The sequence below is a fragment of the Notamacropus eugenii genome, chromosome 3, assembly GCF_028372415.1.
Source record: "Notamacropus eugenii isolate mMacEug1 chromosome 3, mMacEug1.pri_v2, whole genome shotgun sequence".
In the NCBI taxonomy this organism is placed as follows: domain Eukaryota; kingdom Metazoa; phylum Chordata; class Mammalia; order Diprotodontia; family Macropodidae; genus Notamacropus; species Notamacropus eugenii.
Window position 1 is genome coordinate 329,063,833 of NC_092874.1, and position 26,401 is coordinate 329,090,233.

Below are 26,401 nucleotides of genomic sequence, written 5' to 3' on the forward strand. Positions count from 1 at the left end.
TGCTCAAAAGGGGAAGGAAACAGAAAGGGTTAGGGTTCTTTTCTTAAAAACAAGCCATAATAGACACTTGCTAAACTAAGAAGGCTGAATTTTAATCCCACAAATTGGAAGTAAAAAAAAAAAACAAAACACCAATCAACCAAAAAACCCCCCCAAAACCCCCAAAAAACCAATCCCCCAACAACCCAACAAGAGGAACAGACTGTCAAAATATGTTATATCATTAAGCAAAAATGTCAAGTATGTTGGGCTGGAAAGGACTCTCATACCAAACCTAATCAGTTATGTGCTGAGCATGCTGGTGCAAAGGTACTTTCACAACTTCAAAGGAGAAAACATTTTCATGTAAAAATCCCAAGATTCCAGGGTGCAGAAAGTAACACATGTTTTTATGAGAAAAAAAACAACAACAACTTAATTACACGTGGCAGTTTTTTGCATTTAGGTTCTCATCCCTCCTCAGCATGACCTCTACTGCTTTTCTCCAGTCATTTTGTTCTAAACATAGCTGGAAGCAAACTTTACGGAAGCTTTATTTATAAAAACCATTTCACTGGAAAATAAGATCCCTTAGCTTTACCAAATCATCAAAGACTTAAAAAGTTATGGTTAAAAATTTGCTAGAAGCCATCCTTTGCCATGTATGCCCTCCCCAATTCCTGATCCATTCTAGCAACTTGATGGGAAGGTAAAAGACCAATATGGTGCAGCAGACAGACCTCACTTGCCTCTTGGCTTATTAGACACTTACTTTGTCCAAAAAGCTGGGTAGTAGTTTTATGTTTGCACCAAACAAAGGGGAGAAGGAAGGGAAAATAATTACCTCTTTAAAATAACATCTCTGCCACCACCTTGGCTGATGATCTGTCCATGTGCTCCTTGGTCATCTCAAAGCACTTGTGAGCGAGCTGTTGCAGTTCTGCATTCTCGCTCACCATTAATTCTCCATAGAGATATACACCCATAGCCTTGAAGGAAAACAGAACATAACAATTACTTCAAAAGTGAGGATATTATGAAATACACACATCCTTATTATATTTATAAATACATGCATATAATATGTATACATCTTTGTGTGTGTGTGTGTGTGTGTGTGTGTGTGTGTGTGTGTGTGAGACTAGAGGCCCAAGCTTATCCTATATAAGCTACCCAAATGAAAAAAATGACACCAATTCTAGAGATGAAAAAACAGGTACATCTGTTCATTTTATAGTCCTATTAAAATCCACCATTTTTAGTGTTTTTCTCCCCTTCTCTTGTCACCAAGAAGGAAAAAAAATGATCAATTAATCTAAGTTGTCTTTTAGTCACTGAAACGTGGTGAATATAATCAGCTGTTGGGCTCATATTTCTAGAGGGAGATCCTTCTTTTTTTAAAGAGAGAAACAGGACTTTCGAGATGATCACATTGACCTCCCAGATAAAATGAAAGCCAGGGAGCGCCCAAGGCCACCTAAGGACTAGAGAGACATAACATATACCACTTTTGAATAAAAGATATTGAGTTCTTGCTTATGTTGACTTGGATGAATGCCTCAGTTGAGAGAAACATACATACACACACTCATGTAATTTAGGCTGGCTTTTTCAAAAAGACTCTCTGTTGGTCTTCATGATTCCCAGCGGAGACCAAGACTTCAGATGCATTTCAGCCAGTTCACACACAAGTTAATTCTTCCAAGATACAACATACTAGAGAAATGACAAATTTCTCATCCAACGCATAACGAGGCTAACATGACATCATGTGGCAGCCTGTGCCAGGAAGAATAATTAAGATACAATTAGGAAAGAGGCATTTTGGTTCCTCACAGCCTGATAGCTTTCCATGTAAGCGTCCAGAATAGGGCTGCAAACACTGGCTTTCCTGTTTCAACAAACATGCTGAAAACAAGTCACATTTGCATTTTTCCCAGACTTTTAAAATAGCCAAGTCAATTATGATCTGGACAAGCTAAGAACCACTTTAATTTCACATGCAATCTTAGTCCAAAGCTCATTTATGCCACAGATTGCACCCTGCTGGAGCAAATTAAAAGATAGTAGGATCAAAGCTTAGTAGTTAGTTTCCAAAAATTCTTCCCCTAAAAAAACTTTAAAATGTTCATCTTTATTTGGCTAGAAATATCATTATTCTAAATATACAGCAGTTAAACTTATTTTTTGGTATAGATCTTAAGGAGGGAGTTGTGTCTTTCTCTGTATTCCCACTGTATTGGCCGCCACCTCCTTCTTACTCTAGTGTGGCACATGTGACATTTCACAATGGCCAGAAGTTGTATGGTTCTCTTTGTGAGGAGAATTGGTCTTTGTTTTCTGCTTGCCCCCAAACACTCTGAATGCTATCAAAAGTTCTTCTGTTTTATTCTTCACTTTTAAAAGGGATACATTCTGTCTGATTCCCCAATGCCTGCCATCATCTCATTCAAAAGCTGCATTCCACCCCAGCCTCGATGCACATCAAGGAAGCAAAAGTTTACATCATTGAAAACAACCATGTTCATCGTAGCAAAACCAGAAATGGTCATTCAAAGTATGGCAAAGCAACCACTTCAAAAGGCACACACCATGACAGTCATAGCAAGGAGGGGTGAAAGTAGTAGTAGTAATGTGCTATTGGAAACCCAGAAAGGGCATGAATATGTTTATGTATAAAGATGAAAGAGAACTACAACCTTTCGGATACTGGGGACGCATACACATCTGTAAGTGTACGTACCCAGACGCCGCCTGTGTCTATTTACTGAGGCACAACAGCCCTAATGGTAAAAGGCTGTTGGTAACCACAAAGTATCTATTCTGGTGTCTGGTACATGAAGGCCATTAAATAACATTAAGCGGAAGGATATTAAAGTCACAGACAGCGTTCACTTGAAATACTCCTAAAAGTAGACTGAATTGACTGACTTATGTTTATTGATAATGGAGGCCAAACAGGAAAATCCTCATTGACCATCGTGTGTGTGTGTGTGTGTATGTGTGTGTGTGCATGCACATATATACACATATGTATACACACACATATATACATACACAAATGCATGTAAATAAGTACAGTGGATGGAGAGACAAATAAAATTTGTAAAGAAATTCAACAGGTGGATAAAATATTTTAAGAATGGTCTTCATTTTGGGGAACTCTTTTGAAAGTCTTTGGGGCTGACACAAAAGAGACAGCAAAGTAATTCTATATGCCAATGTTATATTCTTGGGGGGAAAAACTACAAACCTAAACTTGATCAGTCCTTCAAACCTGTCAAGTGTAACTTGCCTGATCCTCCAGAAGAAACCTCTCAATATCTTCATATGCTTTAGTGTATTTGTGTTTAATGACAAGTTCACACCAGCGATGTCGAACCTAAAAGGATAAGACAGAGAAACTCTTAGGAAGCAAAGCACTTTTTGGTCAAGCGGTTTTCATGATGGAGCGTTTTTTGTATATGTATTTTCAAAAGAATTAAAATAAACATTTGTCACCCAATGAGAAATGAATCAGTCCTATGAAAAAAAAAATTAGCTAAGTGGTAAGTGAAAGATCTTATGAAAAAAACTGGGGTGGGGAAGTGAACATTTCAGTTTATTTTAAATGCAAAAACAAAGAAAATCAAAAAAGGAAAATGATGGTCTCCAAACCAATTTGACTACCTTGGGTTTAACATAGTATGTCACTGAAAGACTTTTTTTTCCTTTAAACCAGAAACTGATTTTTTGAAATTTTGTTTCACAACTTAACATAGCTCAGTGCTACAGACTGAGAATAAACAGTGCTGCAAAGAGGAAGTTACTGCCTTATGTATTCCCAAGCAAGGGCACATCACAATACTATAATTCCTCATTGTTTTATTTCTTAGGAAGGAGAAAGCAAATAAAGCAGAAACACTGGGTAAAACAGCTTCTTTAACAATGAATACAGTGTGTAATGCACTTAAAAAAAGCTAAATTTACATGTTAAAACTTTTTTCCAAAACAAAAAGATATTCTTCAAAATTTTGCAAGCAGATTAGCCAAAAGAAAAATCTAAAATCTACCAACAATATGGAAAAGCTTAATTGCTGCAGAGCCTGCTTTCTAAGGATAAAATGAGCAAGTGGGTTTTGAGCATTCAAATCTAAGGCAAGGTTATTTCACAATCAACCTTCTACTGTTGCTGGTTAAACAGCTGGACTGAGCTGTGCGGGGCCTAGCTAGTGATTCTTTATATTTACATGTTTTGAGCTACTTGAATTTAAAGAGAAGAGGAAAAAAAACCCACCATCTAGTGCTGTGACTTCAAGTGTCATTTCCCACTGCATCAAAGCTTCCTCAATTACAGTCAATGAGCAGTCTAACGTTTTATATTCCATTATTGGTTCAACATCAGCCCTAAAGGGAAGTAGTTAAGTGCATTAAAAACCCTACTTACATTACAGCTTGCTTTTACTGCCTCTGAGAGTGGGAGGCACTTTATAATGATCAGCTTTTTGTGGTAACAGTAAAATGTAAGCGGTTTCAGTATTTTTTTGGCAGTCCAATCCCAAATTATATTATTATCGACTACCTCAGCAAGATCTCCTCTTGAAGGTAAATTTATGGACAAACAATTAAGAATGAAGGAGGAAAGAAAAATCTTTCAGAGTTTCATTTTTCTCCATGGTCCATTTCTTAAGCAGGGATGAGGATAACATGGGAATTCTGTCGCTCTGCATTCTCCTACAAAGGAGAAGGCGGCTTTGGATTTTCAGGAAAGGGATGTTCTCTTCAGCAGCTTTATTTACACTGATGGAGAAATTTCAGAAGCTCATGTGAATGAACAGACCGTCTCATTATGATCATTTAACAAGGGAAGAATGGTTTGGGGAAGCGAGGAATGTGAGTGAGATCTTTATGTCTTTAACAAATGGTCCCCTTCTATAGAACTAATGGAAAACAGCTAAGGCATACAAAGAGAACAAAGACTCAACTCCTAAAATAAAAATCTGAGTACAACTTGCACATGAGCAGCCTGGGCAAAAAGCGGGGAGCTAGAACCCCTACCCACTCCACTCAACCCACACACCTTTTATCTCCCATTCAAAAATCAAGTACCATCTTGGAAAAAAAGGGGGGGGGGGCCTTCTCATGGAGTACCTATATATCTAAATATACATATACTGCAGACACAAATCAACTAAATAGAAAAAGCTTAATTCATGTTTGTTGATGGATGGATTGATTGATTGGTTATTTTGGCCTTCAGCTATTTGAAACAGAGAAGAAAAGGATGTCTCTCTGAGATCAACTTGGCTTTAACTTGAAAAGAATAAGGATTTTTCGCTTGCTCTCTGTGATTTTTTTTTTTTACTGCCATGAAGATTTTGACCCTCATCTAATCCCCATCCTCCTCTGGAATGGCAAGTCCTAAGGAAGACAAAATACCAAGGTGTGAACCTTGCTGGTGCCGATGGATGCAGCCGTCTCCAACTGTTAAGACTGTCCTTCAATTCTTTTTCACTTGGGAAAAGTTCTAGAAGGCTATGAAAAAGCTTTGAGAGGTTTCCACAGCAAATGTGAATCATTTCCCCTTCTCAGACAATTACAATTACTTCTATTTGTGGTTAAGAAGAATAATTTATTATTAGGAATTCTGTGCACTATCTGGAGAAAATACACCCTACCCCCACCTTAGTTCCCGATGTTACAACAGGAAAAGCAAAGACAAGAGCCCTCCATAGAGCTCAAAGTGTTACTATGGACAGGAAATTTAAAAATAAGTCACAAGGATGAGATAGGGACAACACAAGGCCTTTTCCTGTTTGGATGCTTGGTATTTCACCTTCACAAGTATCTGAGATAAAAGTTTGGGAAAAATTTGGCAAAAACCTGAATTGGTCATTCCCTACCCCTCCAAGTGAGCAGTCTGCTCCCCTACGAATCAGTTAACAATATACAAAATTAATAAGAATGAAATTCTCTGCAAATCACACCCATTTCCCCCAATTTCACTGACAAAATTTGAGAAATTTTCCTCTCTTAAAACAAACAAATGGAAACCACCAACCCTTCATATCTTAAAGAGAAATAGTGTGTGGAGGGAAGGGAATGAACACTTCTCAAGCGCCTACTATGTACCAAGCGCTACAAGGGCTTTATAAACATTACCTCATTTGAGGTAGTATTTGGCTCAGGGTCTTCAGCAGAAAGGGAGAAAAACTAAATGAAGAACAACAGTAGCGGCAGTGGCGGTGACAGCAGTGGTGACAGCAGCGGCACCAGCCCACCACTGGGACAGTAAAAGCCCTGGATGTCTCCACAGCCTGCTCCCAGACTCCTCTTTCTCCTGCTACTCTCCCACCTCCTCATGGATCTTGGGAAGGCTGAGACCGATCAAGAAACACAAAATCCCTTCTAGAGCCAAGTTAACACAGCCTAACTTCTTTTCTCAATTTACCAAGTCAGTAAAGAGTTAAATAAACCTGTCTGTTCCTTTAGCCCATGTGTATCCCTTTTCTGTGTCTGTTCTTAGGAAAAATACAGGCTCCCTTTAGGACAGGGGCTCTATGGCCTATTCCTAACATCTCGTAACACAGAAGAGAACGCTCTTCCCCAAGCAGAGAGTTATTAAACCAAATGATCGCCCACTGTTCCTCTTCAGGATTTTTCAGGTCTACAGAGCTGGGTCACAGAGGTGACCCATGATGCAATGTATATAGAAATTCCTTTACCTAAAGACAACCCCCCCCCCCCCAATTCTAAACGGTCTTCTGCAATGTTGCTTTACCCATATCGTCTGTGGGGAGGGAAGGACCCTAAAAGCCAAGCCTAACCCCAGAGAGTAACTAAGGGAAAAGTTTTGTACTTTGCTGCTGGCAAAGTAGCTGACTGCATCATGAGTTTCCATTCTACCCATAACATAGCCATAGACACACAGACCTTCTCTTATTCACATATCCTGCCTGTGACAGAAAGCTACATGAGAAGGACCGGAAGAGAACTGATTTTTAAAAGTGATAATGCAAGTTTGCATTTATTTATCCTTTGACAGGGATCTGGAAAGGCAAAGGAAAGCTAGGACCTATCTGTAGAACGAGTAGTTAGTAAGTTAGATGTTTGTGATGGATGCTCCCCGGCTTGAGGGGAAAACATTCCCAACCACTTTTCCTTCTTCCAAACATCATCCATCCTCCCCTCCTCACAATAGAGTTCTCCCACCCGAGCCTAACTACATTAGAACCTTGCTGATTCTGAAATCTGAAAAACATGTTGCTGTGACTTAAGTCATTAAAAAAAACAACAACCTACTTCCAAAATTTCTGAAGTTATCTACAAAATGAAATGATTTAATGAGACAGCAGGCATAAAAATGAGGTAAGGAAAGAAAGGAAGAATAAGACACAAGATAAGAAAAAAAGAACCATGGAGGGAGAATGAGAGAATAAGGGAAAAGGGGGGAAATGTACATATGGTTAAATATCAGTGAAGAAGTCTCTTAAGTGCCCAGATTTCCTACTCCTCTGACTGACCCCTCCTGTCAAAGAACAAGCTAAAACAGCAATAATGGCGATGTTATCTCACATTTAAAGAAAACTATATGTACTCTGCCCATTCACAACTATTTTCTCCTTCCATCTACACATCGCTATGAAGTTAAATGCAGGTATTATCTCAGTGTTAGACAAACAGAAGCCAAACATCTGATAGGCTCACTGACTTACCAACTTTCCTGTAGCTAAATTTGTAGAAGGAAGGAGGGGGGCACTAAGACCTCTCTTGATTTTAGTAGAGTGTGTTTTCCTCAACAATACAAGAATTGCCTTATATTTTTAGAATAATACAGTGTAAGATATTATTTGAAATCAGCCTGACTACTTCTGGAATACTTACAACACATTTTGTTCTTCAGGAATGGTATGGGGCCAATTTGTTCTGTGAAGTCTGGATTCAGTCAAGGGGCCCCACTGGAGGACCTAGAAGGCCCCAAGTGGCCTAGAAGCCACAGGTTCCCCACCCCTTGTATGGAGGAACTTAAGGGAGGTAGTTAATTCTGAGAACAGATTCTATGTAAAAGATTCCAACACTTTATGTGGTCACCTAAATTACCAAGTCATTATGATCCTGCATGTGTGTGTGTGTGTGTGTGTGTATGTATGTATGTACACACATACACACATCACTTTTGATTGCTTAAATTTAAAAAAAATCAAGGTCTCCTACTTTCTTGTGTATTTATTATAACTGTTAGTAGCACTAGTTTGCTTTTAAGCCAAATCTTGGAGTAAAACACTGAAGTTCAGTCTTGAATGATGGGTGGGATCGAACCTCTGTGTACTTACTGTTCAGTCCAAGAAAAATAAATTTGCTTTTCAAAGCTCTCTATTCATAAATTATGGGAATCTGTAATGTGTAGTCATTAGTACACAGGTGGTATTTTTAATATATAAATTCTATTTCCATAGATGGAGGTTTATTTGAATAAGATTTTCCAGGTTGTTGGATCATTTAAGAACAAAGCACTGGTGAATATGAGAGCACAAATCCTCCGATGGAATAAACCTTGGCTCAGCACGGCCAGCGATCTATTCTTACTGTTCTAAATCCCATGAAAAGCAATTGGAACAACAAATAGGACACAATGGGGAACAGATTCAACAAAAACTAGGAAAACTGGACAGCCATGTTTGGGGCTATAAAAAGGGGAGTCTAACTCTGTACTTCATACATGCAACACACTAAACTAACTGCATTAGCCATAACAAATTTTTAGTTATTAAAAACTGACAAGAAAAGGGGAAAAAACTGTCTCATTTATAGAGAGGAAGGGCATTAAAAAAACAATAATAAAACAAACCACCACCACTGCCAACAACAACAAAAAACAACTTGGAAACAGTCTAAGTAACAACAGGAGCCAGGAAGAACTTAGTCCAAATCCTATCTTAGATACACTTAGTAGCTATGTGACTGGGAGGAAGTTAACTTCTTTCAACCTCAGTTTCCTTATCTGTAAAATGGAGAGAACAATAGCGGTTATGCCACTGAATCGTTTTAAGGATCAAGTACGTATAATCTTTGCAAACCTGAAAGTGCTGTATCAATGTCAACTGTTATCAGTAGTGGCATATAAAGATTAAATGATTGTGTACAACAAAAATAACTTCTAAAATTAAAAGAAAAACAGATTGAGAAGAAATATTTAAAGGAATTGAGAACATCTATATGCACGAGTAAGGTCAAAGGACATAAAGAAATTTACAAAGAAGGAAATAAAGACTGTTAATGTTCACTTAAAAAGAATAAGCTAATTCAAACATACTAAGAAATATGAATATTAAAAATATGATCATGTTAACATATTATGTGCGGGACATTGTGATACATGCTGGGGATACAAGGACAAAACCCAGAACAGTTCCTGTCCTCAAGAGGCTTATACTCAACTGTGAGGCTACAATATGTCCTCCAGTAAGTGAATAAAAAGTCAGTTCAGGAGGGAGCAAATGCCGAGGGGCAAGAGGGTGGGAGTGAGAGTGAAGACTGGAGAGGGGGTCCCCTAGGAGGTGATAGGTGAGATGAGCTCTGGCAGAAGACAGCGAGGGCAGAGGTCAACAAGAGGAAGCAGATGCAACATGCAACACAAAGAAACATGGGAAACAGACTATCACATATGGGCAACAGTCAAAAGTTTGACAGAGTATAAAAAGTGTATGAAGGGGAGAATATCATCAAGTAAGAGTAGAAAAAACAGGCAGGAGATATTGTAGACGGTTCTGAAAGCTAGGCTGAGTGATTCTGAGTTTTATTCTGGAAGCAGAAGGAAGCCAAGGAATATCTGACGAAGAGAGGGAGAAAGGAGAGGAAGATCTGTGTTTTAGGATCGAAAACCAGCATCTGCAACAAGAAATGCAATTAAGCCAATGCAAAGGCCCAAGTGATAGTTGCCTGGGCCCTGAAAGATGGCAGAAATTGAGTAAATAAAGAGGTGACTGATAATATTGTGCAATTACTATGAACAAGACTTGGAAACCAATCTGATAGTCAAGAAAAGACCCAGCTATGGAGTAAAGACAAAGTTCTTGAGCTTGCTGGTCATCTTTTCCCTTGTGCCTTTGGGAGTGTGGAGGGTTTGGGTGTAGCAGGGGAGAGATTTCTGTCTCCTGGAACTGGGATCTTGCTTGGGAGATGACACCAAGACTCCCATTAGTCCTAGAGTCTTCTCAAAGGTACTTGGTGGCACCCTAGGCCAGGGTGACAGCTGAGTCCACAGCTAGGGGCTATAGTGGATACAATCAAGAAATGAGGCAGCAACCAATAAAGCAGCAAAGGGCAGTCACCAGGGGAGTCCAGTGGGGCCATCAGAGGATAGTATGTAGTAGGGCCAATGCTGCAGTCACTGTCATCTTCCTCACTCTGCTCTACCACTGGGCTTCACCGCTTGGCCTGAGTTAGCAGCATCTCTCCAGCTTTGGGCCTGCTGACGTCCCAGTCCAGGGTGCTGCTCGGCAATTGTGGAAAGAACAAGAGGCCACTTCCTAAGAGCAAGAGTCTTGGCTCTGGGGCCTCCCATTGGCGAAGAGAGATCTCTGCTACAAGTCTGGAACCCTCCGGTTCTTGACTTTGCAGCTGCATTTTGGCACTTCTGCTGATGAAGGTGGGGAGTGGGAGAGAGAAATTCCCTCCGCACCCTCCTTGCTGCATTTCTCAGAAGCACAAGGGAAAACACATGGTGGGTAAACTTGCAAGGACTGCTTCAAGGTTCTGTGCCCTTTCTTGTCTGTGTCAGAATTTAACCAGCTAATTTTTTAATCTAGGCTGATCTCAGCCAACTATTATTTGCCTTTACCTAAAGGTCAATGCTCTATTAATCCTAGTTAACCTAGCTAATCAGATGTCTACTATGCGAAAGGCCCTGTGCTGGCACTTTACAAATGCCACTTCTTTTGATCCTCACAACAACCCTGGGTAGATGGTGTTATTATTATCCCCATTCTATTGTAGAGAAAACTGAGGCAGGCAGATGTTAAGTGACTTGCCTAGGGTCACACAGCTGGACTTGAATTTGGAGTTTTTGACTCTTAACCCAAAGCTCTGCCCACTGCACTGCCAGCCGCCCCATTACAAGATGTAAAGGAAAACTCAAAGTCTGAAAGGAGCACAATCTCACATTTTATTGCCTCTGCGATCTGCCCCTTACCTCCTGTGACTCGGTCACATGAATGGGGAAGGAAGGAGCTCACTTTTTTTCAGGGATAACCCCAGCTATAATTTGTTTCATCCTTTAAAAGGTCTAGGGTTTTGGCTAACAATTTGTACTTTGTTCTGCATAATTGCTTGAATTATTTTTTTTGTTGATAGTTATTAGATTTGTAATATATTTTATCTTAAAAAAATCAAATTAACATGCTTCTCATTCCTTTAGTGTAACATTTCAGAGAGGAAGAACAACAGGTGTGAAGAAATAGAAAACGTCATTGCATACTACAGCGCCCCTACACCCCCCCACAACGAGAATCAAATGCTGTAAACATGATTGGATTACATCTGTACAGTCAATGTTTGGTGATCCATGCAAATGGAAGGGAATGTAAAACCTGGAATAATCCAGGCAGCTGCTTTAGGACAGTGGCTGTATTTCCCACAGCCACTAGGACAGGCTGAGCCAGACCTGGGAGGAGAAGCAAACAATTCAGCTCTACAGACTACTTTTCCATCTCCCTTTAGCCTTCCCCCTCTCATCCCATACCTTCCTGAGGAAGCAGTACCCATACGGACACAAGGCCTAACCTTAACAGAGCTTCCAAACCACTAAATTACCCCAAGTATGCCAAGACCACAACCCAGTTAGAAAATGTCTAATCCTAACCCTGAGAGATCTCAACCCTCAAAAGCTGGACTGGTTACAGATTCTCAGATAGCAGATAGTGGGGAGCTGCTTGAATTTAGACAAGGATTTCTTATCCTGAGGTACATGAACAGTATAGGTATATAAACAGAAATATATATTACATATATATACACACACGTATATACATACATATGTAGACAGGTAACTCTATCTTAATATAATTGGTTTCTTTTGTAACCCCATGCAGTGTATTTCATATATTTAAAAATAATCTGAGATAGGACCCAAAGGCTTTTGCCAGATTGTCAGAGGGATCCATGACACCACAAAGGTTTAGACAAAATCTAAGAAATGAATGGTTGGTGTAACAACATCAGGGAACAAAGTGTTTGCACTAACGTGCAGGGTGCTGAGCTTCAGACTGAACAAGGCAAGTCAAAGCACAGCTTGAAGATGACATAAACCAAAAGAGATAACACTGATGTGACTATTCAAATATGTATTTTTATATACAATGGGGAAAAGCTTTAAGACATCAATAGACCTAAGCTGACAATTAATCCTTCCCAAGGCTATACACAAGTGTTAACAGGTATGGCATGCTAGGAATGTACGAGCGAATTACTGGAGCATTGTACAGAGGGAGGCAAGCAGAAAGCTGCACGCGATGTTAGGGCTGGAAAAGACCTTCAAGAGCAGCCAGTTCAGCCTAACGTTATAAGAACAAGCAGGAAGAAACTGTGCTGTACCTAGCTAGCCATACAACCACCATCTTAAACCCCAGAGGCCCAAAGTGATTACCTGGGGTAAGGAGGTGGGTAGCCTACTTAGACTCATAGAATTTTAAGACTTGAAGATACCTTGGAAAAAGCCTCTAGTCTATGCCCTTCATTTTACAGATGATAAAACTGAGGCCCAGAAAGTGCTAGGCAGTGCGAAGCACCACAGCATCCTTACAATCAGGGCTCTTTGTCATACTAAGGCACCCCTCTGATTGGATTATTAGCACATTACTAATTCAACCCATTGCAATCTGGAAGACTAGAAGCAGATGGCATTTTTTATGCTTTAAAAAGGAGATTTTCTAGAGGAAATGGGATTTCAAGCAGCATAACAGTTCAAACAGACAGAAGGCACTCCCTTCCAGAAAGCAGCATGGTCTCGAGATGGTGGGTGGTTTGCAAGGTAACTAGCCAGTGACAGGCTACAAACAGCACACAAAGTACATGGGTGCCAGTGAGAAAGTTTTAAAGAAAAACAGGAAGTCAGAAGAAAGAGTCACACAGCAAAGCAAGAACTGGAAGGCAAAGAAGTTTTTCACGAACATCAGTGAAGAACAGGGAGAAGCGTGGTAACAGTTCTACGGGAAACTGTTTTGTTCCAATGATACTTCACCATTACCAGGAGAACAGGTTACAAAGTTAGATGAAGTAGGTGGCAAACATCTTAGCACAGAAGAAAAGTAGAAAACTGAGATAAAGTAGGGGATCAAACAAGAAGGGGAAAGTCTGATGGAAGTCTTGAAGTTAAGAATAACCAACCAGAAATCTCTGTAGATGAGATAGATGGTGAAAAGAATTAATTAATGAATTAAAACAGAGCAAAGTAACTTCTCCAACAGTATAAGGGGAACAAGGCTGGGCTCAAGGGATGTGAGAACGCTCTTGGAAGGAGTTATAGCAGAATTCATGATCTGCTAGTGGCTTTGGGGGGAAAAAGATACGGATTCTGTGTGTGTGTGTGTGTGTGTGTGTGTGTGTGTGTGTGTGTTTTAAGTAACCCAGAGATTCCAGTGTATACCCCAAGAAAGGTTAAAAATAAGGCCCCAAAGATATACACCCAAAAATTTATAGCAACATTTACCACAGAATCAATTAACAGTAAAGAATGTTGACAGCCATCCAATAGGGCATAACCAAACAAGCCAAGTGGCATGAGCGTAGTGAAATGTTACCATGCTCTAAGAGGCATGGAAGATTTATACTGATTGATGCAAAAAATGGGCAAACAGAACCAGGAAGATAAACACAGTGACTACAATAATGTAACTGGAAAGAATAGTAACAAAATGAATTCAGTTAAATTCCAATGATCCAGTTTGGATGCCAAAGAAGAAAAATGAGAAAGTCTCCAAGGATCTTCTCTAAGCGCGCATGCCCCAGAACAAGGAGAAACCACCCACCCTTATTTCCATTCATTCCATCCCTACCCCCAACCTCAGCAACATCCCACTGCAGATGTGCCCAGCCCTTCCACTGTGCCCCTGGCAATGCCTGTTCATTTAAACCCTTTTCTTTCTTACTCCTTGCATCCTTTGCAATTGAGCTCTGCCTGTCTCTGAATGACACTGTTTCCCTTGCTTGCTATACTTTCCTGGATTGGCTATGCTTCTTCTTAGAACCCCTGATTTAACGGTCATGGTGGAGGAGTGAGAATACTCCTTTTTCTCCCTTGCTATTTCCAGCTCTCCTTTTAAACACTGTCATCTCTTTCAAGATTCCCATTATCCAAACTTGCTACCTAATCCAGAGTCTGGTAGTGATTCTCTAATAACCCAAAGTCACTGGCTTTCTTCCTTATTGAATTCAATATCTGGCTCTTTCTCTCTTCCCCAACCTTTGCCCTCAGCTAAGGGACTCTAATCTGGTGACACTGGTTTCCATGTTACTAGCACAAGATACTCCATCTCCTGACTCCATGCCTGTGGGACAGAAGCTGTTCTACATACATGGAATACCCATCCAATTTGTCTCCACTTCCTAGATTCCTTTAAGTATCAGCTAAAATCCCGCTTTATGCAGGTCATCTTTCTTGGTTGTCTATGCCAGTACCTTCCTTCTGAGATTGCCTCCAAGTTATCCTGTATGTATCTTGCTTGTACATATTTACTGACATGTTGTTTCCCTCAGACTGTGAGCTGAGAGAGCAAGTGCTGTTTTCTGAGTTTTTCCAGTACTTAACACAGTACCTGACTCATAGGAGGTACGTAAACTCTTGTTGACTTGACTTCCATATACATAGCACGCTTCTTCAGATACCTTACCTTCTTAGTTTCTCAATCTACTCAATGTCCATCATCTACTCTCCCACTCTACCTTAGCCACACCTAGAGATGGGCACCCTTTGGATTCTGCCGTCATCTACCGCTGTTCTACTTCCTTGATCAAAGAACTCTGACATTTCTTTATCTGACCCTAATCTTTTACCAGGCAGATAGATGGTGTAGTGGATAGAAAGCTGAGGCTGGAATCAGGAAGACTCATCTTCTTGAATTCAAGTCTGGCCTCAGACACTAGGTATGTGACCCTGGGCAAATCATTTAACTCCATTTGCCTCAGTTTCCTCATCTGTAGAATGAACTAGAGAAGGAAACAGCAAACCATGCCAGTATCTTTGCCAAGAAAACCCCAAATAAGGTCACGAAGAGTTGGACTGAACTGAAAAAGACTGAACAACAACAAAATCTTTTGTCATTACATCTTTTTCTGCATCTTAATGATCCTGAACCTTGTTATTTGATTTGTGAACTTCATTCCTCCATCCCTCAAATTCTTTCCTAGACCACCCCTCTTGAATTACCTGTGTACTCACCTCTTTCCCATCTAAACTCCTTGGTAAACCAGCTCAAGTATATACTAGCTTCTACTCATGAATCCCTTATCCTCCTGTCCTAACACTGATCATTCCTGGCCTACCTTCAAACCCTGAATTCCCCTTACCATCTGTTTCCTTTGTTTCTATTCAAATACACAGATCAGGAGGAAACCAGAAAACCATGCTGACTGGGTCTACTACAAATTTGGGTTACCTGACATTAACTGAGTCTCCCTCTCCTCCTACACTCTCAGGTGAGGATCTCAATTCATACTTCAAAACCCTCTCTTCCTTATCTCACGTCACTCAGGAATCTTCCTCCTCACCTTAAAGTCTTGAGTTCAAGTCCCACTTCTGACTGCCTCTGTGACTCTGGGCAAGGCACTTAATTTTTTGGTGCCTTCCTGGCCAGATGTGTCAAACACTCCTGAGTATGGTCAGTCACATTAAAATGTAACTGGGAAAATACTTAACAAAATGTATTGAAATACACCACAGATAACATTACATTTTAAAACTAAGCCCAATATGGCTTCCTTATAAATGGATTAGTAGAGCCTTCTTTCAGTTGAGTTTGACCCTACTATTGTAGGCAGTTCTCTAAAACTCAGGGGAGACAACCTGGATTGGTCCAGTCCTTATCTCTTATATGCAAATTTAAAAAGTGACAGTGAGACTGCCCTGCTTTTCTGTGTCCCCTTCTGACTTTTCTTCTGCTAAAAATACGTTCAACTTGTACAATCTATATCAAATTGCTTACGGTCTCTGGGAGGAGGTGGGGGGAGGTGAGAGAGGAAAGAGAAAATTTGGAACTCAAATTAAAAAAAAAATGAATGTTACATGTAATGGGGAAAAGAAAATATTATTTTTAAAAACATGTTCAAATGATGCTCTGACTTTTCTCCTTTTATGTCTTTGGCATCTGTATTACCACCTACCAACTTCCCCACCCACAAATAAAAGATTTTCCTTATAATAAATAGTAGTAGTAGTAATAATAGCTCACTAGCACTGGTATAGCACTTTAAAGTTTGCAATGTGCTTCACAAATATCACCTCATTTTATCCTCACTAGAACACTAGAAGACAGCTCTTATCATTATCCCCATTCCACAGAAATAAGAACAGTCAAGGACAACAAATGCACACAATGGCTATGACTAAAAACGGCTGCCTCATTCCCCACCTCCAGGCCATCACCTTTCTGCCAGGAGGTGAGAAGCCTAGTTCACCACTCTCTGAAGCCATAACTGGTCATTATACCTTGATGAGATTTTCAGAAAAAGTCTTTCAAAATTGTTCCCATGCTGCTGGTTTGCCTTTGTGTAATATATCTATTTATGAACATTTTTGTCTCCCCCTGGGACATGCAAGTTCCATGTGGGCGGGGCTCTAATTTTTGTCTTTGTATAGCCATAAAACAGGATCTTAATAAATACTTACTAACTGATTGATATGCCTTAGTGGAGGGAGCACCCTACACAAGTCCAAGTTTTTTAAAATGTGCAACAATAAATATCTGCAGAAAAGGAAGGGGTATAACTCTAAAATAAGCTGTATTAAAGGAGGACAAAATGACCTTTTAAAAATACATATGTTTATTTTTTTATTTTTAATGATGTCCCAAGCATGTTAAAATATTTTTTAGCATTCATATAAAAAAAATTTTGAGTTCCAAATTCTCTCCTTCCCTTCTATATCTCCTCCATCCCTTGAGAAGATAAGTAGTATGATGTGGATTATACATGTGAAGCCACAGAAAACATAGTTCCATATTAGCCATGCTGCAAAAGAAAACACACACACATACACACACACAAGACAAGAAATTATAAAAAGCATGCTTTAATCTACACTCAGTGTTTATCAGTTCTTTCTCTGTAGGTAGACAGCATTTTTCATCAAGGGTTCTTTGGAATTGTCTTGGATCACGGTCTTGATCTGAGTAGCTGTTACTGTGTACAATGGTCTGCTCATGAAGTGACCTTTACAACACATACTTCAATTTGTAATATATCCTGGAACCTATGTAACTAAAAATCCCTGTAATAAGATTCTTACCAATAATAGCCTGTTCATTCCCCCTATAAGCTAACCTCCTCAAGTCTTATAAGATCATTATATCCTATAAAATAAATGAAATCCTCACAGACCAAGTTGATATCTCTTCAGGCTCACAAGGTAAACAGAGATTAGATGTAATAGCATAGGAAATGTTCTCCTGAGCTATTGTAGCTCCTTCTGTGATCATCACATCGTTAGTAGAGTTCAAATAGACAATAAATTTCTAGCTCCAGGATAATAAAGCCAACTTGTCCTTCATTAATGGTTTTTAAACTGCATCTGGCTGGAATTCTGGAACTGGAACACCCCCCAGAGAAAAAAATTAATGCCCTAGTCCAAAGTTGCTCAAATCCATTGACACCTATTCTGCTAGAGTTCGCTATGTATTTAGAGATTGAATAACATTCATTTCCAATGGAAACGGCTTCACACGGCTGCCTCATTTATCTTCAAAATTCTCTTTTTTCCCCAATGTCCAGTCAATTCCTTCTAATTATATTAGAAGAATGTCTCAGGTGCTAATGGTCTTTAATCCCTAATTATCCAACGATTTAGGGCAGCGTACAAAAACTGAGCTGAAATGGGGCGGGGGAAAGAGGGAGAGAGGCAGCAGGCAGTACAGTATCTACCATCCTGAATCTGGCAATCAGGGAGATTTCCCTATTTTCATTTTACTCAGTTTTTTAACCTCCTCACAGTATTCTCCATTTTAAATTATTTGCATTTTTTCCACAATTTAGGAAATTGTATTGCATAGTGAACTGGTAAAGTTTTCTGAAGAAAGCTGGGTACCCATCCCGGTTGTTTGAAAATAGGATACACTTTCCTCTTCTTTTAGGACTTTGATTTTTAAATGTAACAAAGAAGAGAAAACAATATGCCAGGGAAATTGATCTGAGAAGACTATTAAACCTCATTATGAGTCCCATTTGAAATACATATTAAGCTGGAAATTAAAGCTCATGGCTTTTGGAAGTTAATAATTCTATCATCATAATGAGCAAACCTGCTTTTTAAATTTGTGTGCCCAGATAAGATTTAATTTTGCTTTAAAGTTAATTTACTGCTGTTGAAAAGGGCCTGCATTAAAGCCCTAAGTCATTTGTAAAGGAGCTACGAAGCAAACAGGATTCCCTAGTTAAGTACCTGGGGTTCAGGGCTATAATTATATATGGACTGTTTATAATAATAAGCCAACAGGGTGGATGCAGTTCTACAATTTGTTGAATTTTACAACCCTGTCCTTCCCTGTCAGGTCTCTTCTCAAAAGGCTAAGGACATATTTTTAAAATTAAGATAAACTGAAATTAATTTATTTTGACCTTTTCAGGACACTTTTTAAGATAAAAAGAAACATCTTGCTTTCCTGTTTAATGTCTTTATTAATTGTAAATTTCATCAAGTAATACTATATCCCCAATTAAGATTCTATGTTATGAAGGCAAGCAGCATGGGCTTAGAATCTAGCCATCCAAATTCAGATCATCTAGGAGCTAAACTTTCCTGAAGTACTACAAAATGCATTTATAGAATCTCCCAAATTTAATTAAAAGGGCTTTTAGGTGAAAAGAAATGAGTGGGAAAAGAGAAAAGATGCCTCTACATATCCACTAAGCTAGATCCCACACAAAGGAGCTATAGGGTCATGACAGGCACACCGATTAAGACTACATGAGACAATACCTAAGAAAGAAGCTAGTAAATATAAAAGCTCAGCTGCCTGTGCACAAGGGTACCAAGTATAGCAAGATGAAGTTAGAGAACAGATGGCAAGGAGGCAGATCTGACCCTAAAGATATCACTGAGACTTGGGGGTAGGTAAGCGGGAAATTTTGAGGAAAAAAAATAGATGAGGAGATTGGGAAACAGATTATAAGATTGGAATAGCGGCACGAACCCAACCTATCCAGACAGATGCTGCTACAAGCAAAGCAGGCAACAATTGCTTGACTTGCCTTAATGGTAACTTCATCCTTTAAAAGCTAAAGGGAAGGGTATTTCTATTATGGGTTGGGAAGGGAAGAGTTGGGGGGGTGAAATTATTAGAACTTTAAGGTATACACTGACTGCTCCATCTTAAAATTTGTGATGGATAAATGGAAGGAAGTTTGTACTTCAATTTTTATCCTACATTTAGGGCAAGAAAATTTCAAAGGGATCTCAGGTGGGATCTCATGGGATGAAATTCTACAGAAGAAATGTTTCTAGGAAGGATGGGAAGTTATTATGAATAAAATTCTGAAGGCAGAGACAGAAACAATTCTATTGAGGAGGAAAAGGGAAAAACAACATGGATATACAAGGAACTTGACAACCAACTTAAGATTTTTAAAAGACAAAGGTATGCTCGCTGGTTCAGCTGTCCAAAGATTAGTGTTATAGGAAGCAAAACTAGTCTGCTTCTTAGACTGTCTTTCATGAACTCCTTCACATATTAAAGTCTATTTCTCTCCATTTGAGGGGAAGAAAACATACTTAACTAGCTCTTAATATGCTGAATAGCTCAGACCTCTTAAATTCAAGTTTTTTTTGTATCTGGAATTTAAAATTACACGGTTATGTTGATTTTTAAACTTAGATTATATTATTTCAGCCAAACAGTGATAACACTAAATTTATGTTGAGGGGGTGCTAACTAGTTGACCACTAGTTGACCATGTCAGTTTGTCTTATGTGTACAGATGTTATCACAAATTTAGGCAGAATAAAATAAGTTAACTGAGAAGAAGAAATAAAAAATGTATAGAGGTCCGAAGCAAGCAGAAGTCCCAGAAACAGAGAAATAAAATTATAAGACAGAGAAGCAAAAATCACAATAGAGAGAATAGGTTCAGAACTGCCAAATCTCAGAATGTGGACAGAGGCAAGAGAAGCGCACGGAAACAAAAAAGTATTGTTTGTTTTAAAGCCATATTGGGAGAAAAGAGGCTCAAAGAAAGGGATAGAATCCCTGCCCTCCAAGGCTGGGACAATAAGAAAAGGTGCAAAGGAGATACAGCTCCTTAATTTTTATGTTACTTCTGTGTTTTTGTTTTTGACAAGAAGAATGCTCTTTGAGTTGGTTTTAAATTTAACATACACTTAAAAAAAACAAAACTGTACAAATAAAAGAAATTCAGTTTCATGAAGAATCTTTTTTAGGGGAACCACTCATGGAGATGTTTGTCTAGTTAAAAAAAGAAAATTAAAAAAATAATAAAGCATCTTTTGAAGTAATTTCCTATGATAAAAATCAACTGATAAACATTCTTTCTAAAAACTCAGTAACAATATCCATGGCTCCAAATACATGAAGTACATGTAGATAATCAATAGATACTGGATTAAATTGAATTCAAACATTCATCTCTCTGATGATAGTGTTCCTATAAATGTCAAAGTTTATAATTTTAAAAATAATTTTTATAAGTTTATAATTTAAAAATTACTAGAAGTGAGTCAGCCAACAGACTTTATCTGCCATGCCCGGAGCAACATTCTGTCTAATCAAGACAACAAGGTATAGGGGAGAGAACACCATACCCGAACTCTTTTAATTGCATTTCCTGCATTCAACTAGCTGTCATAACCTTGAACGCATCTGTTAACTTCTTTACGACTCAAATTGCCTTGAGTCTTAAATGTAGAAGAAAAAAAAAGTAGGTTGCTTATTATTATTAGTTGTTAAGCAAATCTCACTGAAACTTTTTATTTTCAATCTACTAAACAAACTCCTGGCATTCAGAGTATGTATCATATATTTACCAATCTCACATAGTTTATAACAAAGTTAATCTCATTGCTTAAGCATGTACTGTCACAACTATGTGCTGGCACTTTGCTGCCTGTGTGACTTTGGGCAAATAGTTTAACCTACCCAAACCTCAGTTTCCTCATTTGTAAAATGAGGATGTTGAACCAGATGACCTCTGAAAGTTTCTTCTAGATCTACATCTTTGATCCTATGATTATGGATAAAAATCCAATTTTAAAATCTAAAGTTCACTTTTAGTTTAGAACTCTGTAAGAATCTGAGAGAAAACACATGTATGCAGCCAACCTAAGCCTTATGTGCTAAAACCTAAAGCAATGGCAAAATACTCATGAATAAACAATGCTAAGTGGAAAATACTGATGATGGATGCTAAAAGCAAATCTACTTAATCAGGCTTCATTTGATCCAGAGGGAAGACTCAAGTGATCAGGGAAGGAAAAACACTTTTCTGTACTATATTCTCTTTTACAAGAGAAAAATTATCTTCCCTACCAAAACTCTTACCTATCAAAAGAAGTAGTCCCTCACAGGATTATTTGAGTCCATTTATTTTGAACCCAAAGCATGTATTTTAATACTTTCATCATATTATCCTTAGATAGCATGTATTAAATGCTTTCACGCTTTCTGAAAATAATGCATAGCCAAATCTTTTATCATGAATACTAATGACAGTTGTTACCAGTAGCACCAAATCAACACCAAATGTTAAGAACACTATTAATAATATAAATCTTTGAAACATTAATTCATTGTTGGCAGAGTTGTGAACTGATCCAACCATTCTAGGGAACAATTTGGCTACAAAAATGTGCATACCCTTTGACCCAGAAATACTGCTTCTAGTGCTGTATCCCAGAGATCATAAAACTGGGAAAAGGGTTCACATGTACAAAAATATTTATAGCAACTCTTTTTTGTGGTGGCCAACAACTGCAAATTAAGGGAATGCTGTCCATCAATTAGGGAATGGCTGAACCAGTTCTGGTATATGAATGTAATGGAATACTATTGTGCTGAGAAAGGATGAACAGGAAGACTTCAGAAAAACCTGGGAAGACTTACATGAACTGTGCTGAGTGAGGAGAACACTCACACAGTAACAGTCACATTGTGCCATGACTGACTTGGATAGACGGAGCCCTTCTCAGCAATGCAAGGACCTAAAACAACTCCAAAAGACTCATGATGGAAATGCCATCCACATCCAGAGAAAGAACTTTGGGGTCTGAATGCAGATCAAAGCAGACTATTTGCTTTTCTGTCCTGTTTTTTCTTTCTCATGGTTCCTGATTTTCGCTCTAATTCTTCTATACAACATGACTAATATGAAAATGTTTAATAAGAATGTATGTGTAGAGCCTCTATCAGATTGCATGATATCTTGGGTGGGAGAATGGGGGGTGGAGAAAATTTAAAACTTATGGAAGTGAATGTTGAAAACTAAAAATAAACAATTTATTTAAAAAATAACAATTCTTGATCGAAAAATCACTAGCTTTTAATTATTTGGAAACAGGAGAGTATCTTCCCACATATCAGTGCCAGTCATTCTTAGGGGGATGCAATGAGTCATATAACTGAGTTGGGGTCGCCGTGAATGGATCTGGCTGTTTGGATTTGGACAGGAATATCTCCAGTTGAAAATGCTATCTTCTTGAAAAAAAAAAAAAGAAGGGCAGCGTCCCTAAAATGGAATGGCTAAGATATACATAGCACTTCAATACTTGCAAAATGCTTGACATCATCTCATTTGAGTTTCACCACAACTCTATGGAGTCTGAATACAGATTAAAGCATGCTATTTTCTGTTTGTTGTTTTTCTTTCTCCTGGATTTCCTCTTTTGTTCTGATTCTTCTTTCGCAACATGACTAATGTGGAAATATGTTTAACATGCTCGTACATGTATAACCTATATCAGATTGTTTGCTGTCTTGGGGACAGGGGAGGGAAGGAGAAAAATTTGTAACTCAAGATCTTTAGAAAAATGAATGTTGAAAACTATCTTTACATGTAATTAAAAATACTTTTCTGTAAAAAGAAACAGATAGCCATTATAGGAGTCCTTACTCCCATTTTACAAATAAGGGAAAGAGATTAAGTCAATTGTTCTTGGTCATGCATGCAGTGAGTGTCAGCATCAGGACCTGAACTCAAGTCTTCCTGCCTCCATGTTCAACATTCTATGCACCATCTCCAAAACCTGGGGCACAGAAGGTAGTCCTTTATTCTCAACTCTTGCTGGGAGTGGGGAGAAGTGTGGCTAAGAAGCTGGCGAGAGACACATTAGTGCAACGGGGGAGGGCTGAGCACATACAAAATGCCTTGCCTGACTCCAATCCATGGGGAGGTTTGATGAGTCTCTTCTGAAAGGCATCTTAACCACCACATTTGAGAAATCACACGCATCTCATGACTGTTTACTGTTCATTTACTGGGTGGTAACAAAAGGCATTTTGGTTGGCTGTTGAGCTGGAAATTGCTATTCACACAACAATTTCAGGTAGATAGATGGTTTTCCTGCCTGGTGTTTTTGAAGTAAGGAAAAATCAGTGGGAGCTGCCAGGTCGGGGAAGCTGCCTCCCTGCCTGGCTACCATTTGTCAAATCCCTTAGTGCATTTTTTGATTTTGGTGAAATGCTCAGAGATGGACGTGTCCAGGTGACCAGTAAGAGCCATCAAAGAGGGTTCACTGACAACCAGAACCAGTAGTGGCCACGTTCAGAGAGAAGCCCAAACAGCAGCCAAGCTATCTGCTTAACCCAGCCCAGCAAAGGAACAACTCATCTAACAGTTATGCCATACTCCAACATGAACTTGGTGGGACTCTAAACAGGGAGAAAAGGACTCCCATTGAGAGAACTTTCTTTTGGTTTCACACGTACCTTATGAGGGTATTAGTGGATGAATTACAATGGTCACAGTCTCCACAGTGGAGGTGTAGCAGTACAAAGACCTGGGGCCTTGAGACTTGCTTGCTTGACTGAGGTAGGCTGGCTCCAGGCAAAGTCAGTGGGATGCGGGGCAGGAAGGGGGCATGCTAGAGCTATCTCTCTTTTTCAAAGAAAGGCATATTCATTTTGTTGAGTGGTAGTCATTCTATCACACTGTACTATTTACCAAATGCTAAGAAGATAATAGGAATTATTTCTGGCTGAAAATAGGAAAAGAAATGAATCCTCAACGCTTTTCCCCAAGTAATGTTCATAACATATACCTAATGGCCAAGATCTAAATAGGATGAATGGGCCCTGAACCTCTCTGTCATACTTAGAGATTAAGCCCTCTGCAAACTCTCAGGGGGAAAAGATGACCAAGCTAGAAATTCAACACAAAAACAACACCAATCAATGGATGGAGTACCAGATGTTCCCTTTTATTTTCCTCAAGTCAGCAGGTTTCCTCGTTATATAAATGGTTCACCTAATACCCTCCCTTTAGGGACTAAAGAATCAAAAATTTTGCAATAAAACTCAACGGTGTCAAAATTGGGAGTACTGAGACTCAAAGATTTTTTCTAATCAATGCATCATTAAGAAAAAAAGAGTGATGTTCTAACTAAGGTAATGTAACGTAGAAACAACTAGCCATGGCTGGTGGCATCTAGCCACTTTGTTCACTGTGGTGCCTTAAGAGACTACTGTGCTACAGAGGGTATCATGTTTGACCAGCAGATTTCTGCACTTCAAAATGTAGTGGGATAAAACGCAAACCGAGCAGTTCATAACATCTTTGAGAGTGTATTTTTAGTGAGTCTCCATAAAGAAATGTTTTCCTTTGTAATTATATTAAAATGGTTATACCTACCAACACAAACAACGGTAAAGTCTCAACGGTGTGGCTATTAGAAAAAGTTGCTCCAGGCTTCTTCTTAACGTGTGTTTTGAATTCTACATTCCCCCTGACATGCTCACAGCTATGCAAATACCATTATATATTTGTGTGTGTCTATACATATATGTGTATATATTTACACACACACGGTGGGGCTTTATAGATGCTTTTACAAAACCAAGGCCAAGGTTTTTATAACAATACGCTTTTCTTCCCTGTACTGCCCTCCGGTAGCAAGCAACACAGTCACTGAAATGGAAGAAAAATACTTTTGCCCAGAAAATAATCTGGGATCTACAAACCACCTCAAACTTTCATGGGCCAGACCACAAAAAAAGAAATGAGTGCCAATGATCTTTAGCTCTTTTGTATGGTCTCAGTAAATAACTGTTCTATTTTTAGTTCCCATTCTTAGTGGTATTTTTCAGTCTTTTAACACAACCCCCTAAATCCCAGTGTGTCATGACATGACAAAAGAATATATAAAACAAAGGCCTAAAAGGCTAGAAAACAACTTGGGAATAAATGGATAGTAGAAGACATGAAGACATTTTTATGGACCAAAGTGAGCTATCTCTTTCAAACTCAGCTACATAAGATTGTCTTTTTGTTGGCTTGTCTCTTCCAAGATAGACTTTGACAGCTGTTAACCCCAAAAAGGAATATATTTTTGGAGTTAAATTGGAAGAAAGAAGGGAATCTAAGCAAGACAGCACCATTACTGGGGATGGAGATATCCAACGACGGAGAGAAAATACAGCTAGGCTCAACTCTTTGTGCTTCACTTTTCTCTGCCTATAATTACAAATTTTGTACCTGAAAGGACGTAACAAAAATGGTTAAGAGGGAGATGAGAACCAAGATAAGGAGGGAAAAAGTAAGAAAACACTTAGCTGTCCTTTATGAATTCAAGTCATCAGACCCTGATAACTACATCCCAGTCACTGATGAATATGCCATTTACTGAGCCAAGATCTTGGAGAATGGGAGATTCCACAGTGCTGGAAAAGGGCAAACTTTATCATGATTTTCCAAAAAAGGGAATAAAAATATAGCTCTTTATCAGATCTTTATATAGCAATGGGTATGACTACAATTCTGTGCATAATTTTGGAATGTATCATGAAAGAGACAGTTAGTTAACTAGAAAGGGAAGCAGTGACCACCAAGAGCCATTCATCATTTTATCAAGAACAGATCATGTCAGAATAACCTCATTCCCTTTTTTGACAGAATTACTGGAATGACAAATCAGGGAATCCTTTAGAAATACTTAGCCTAGGTATTAGCAAAGCATAGGATGATCTTTCATGCTCTTCTTGTGGACAAGACAAGGAAGTGAATTAAATAAGAA

The 26,401-nt window shown here is 38.8% G+C and overlaps 1 protein-coding gene across 9 annotated transcripts in view; it reads right to left on the reverse strand.

Moving 5' to 3' along the window:
* AOPEP (aminopeptidase O (putative)) overlaps positions 1-26,401 on the reverse strand; it is a 553,954-nt gene that overhangs the window by 38,221 nt on the left and 489,332 nt on the right. For all 9 annotated transcript variants that reach the window (XR_011964391.1, XM_072596916.1, XM_072596914.1 and 6 more), the window contains 2 exons: positions 3,275-3,361; positions 824-968 (listed from right to left, as the gene is read on the reverse strand). Coding sequence is in view for 8 of the 9 variants with exons in the window: in XM_072596916.1 (XP_072453017.1) it covers positions 828-968; positions 3,275-3,361 (228 nt within the window). In the remaining variant the exon portion in view is untranslated. The remainder of the gene's footprint in view (positions 1-823; positions 969-3,274; positions 3,362-26,401) is intronic.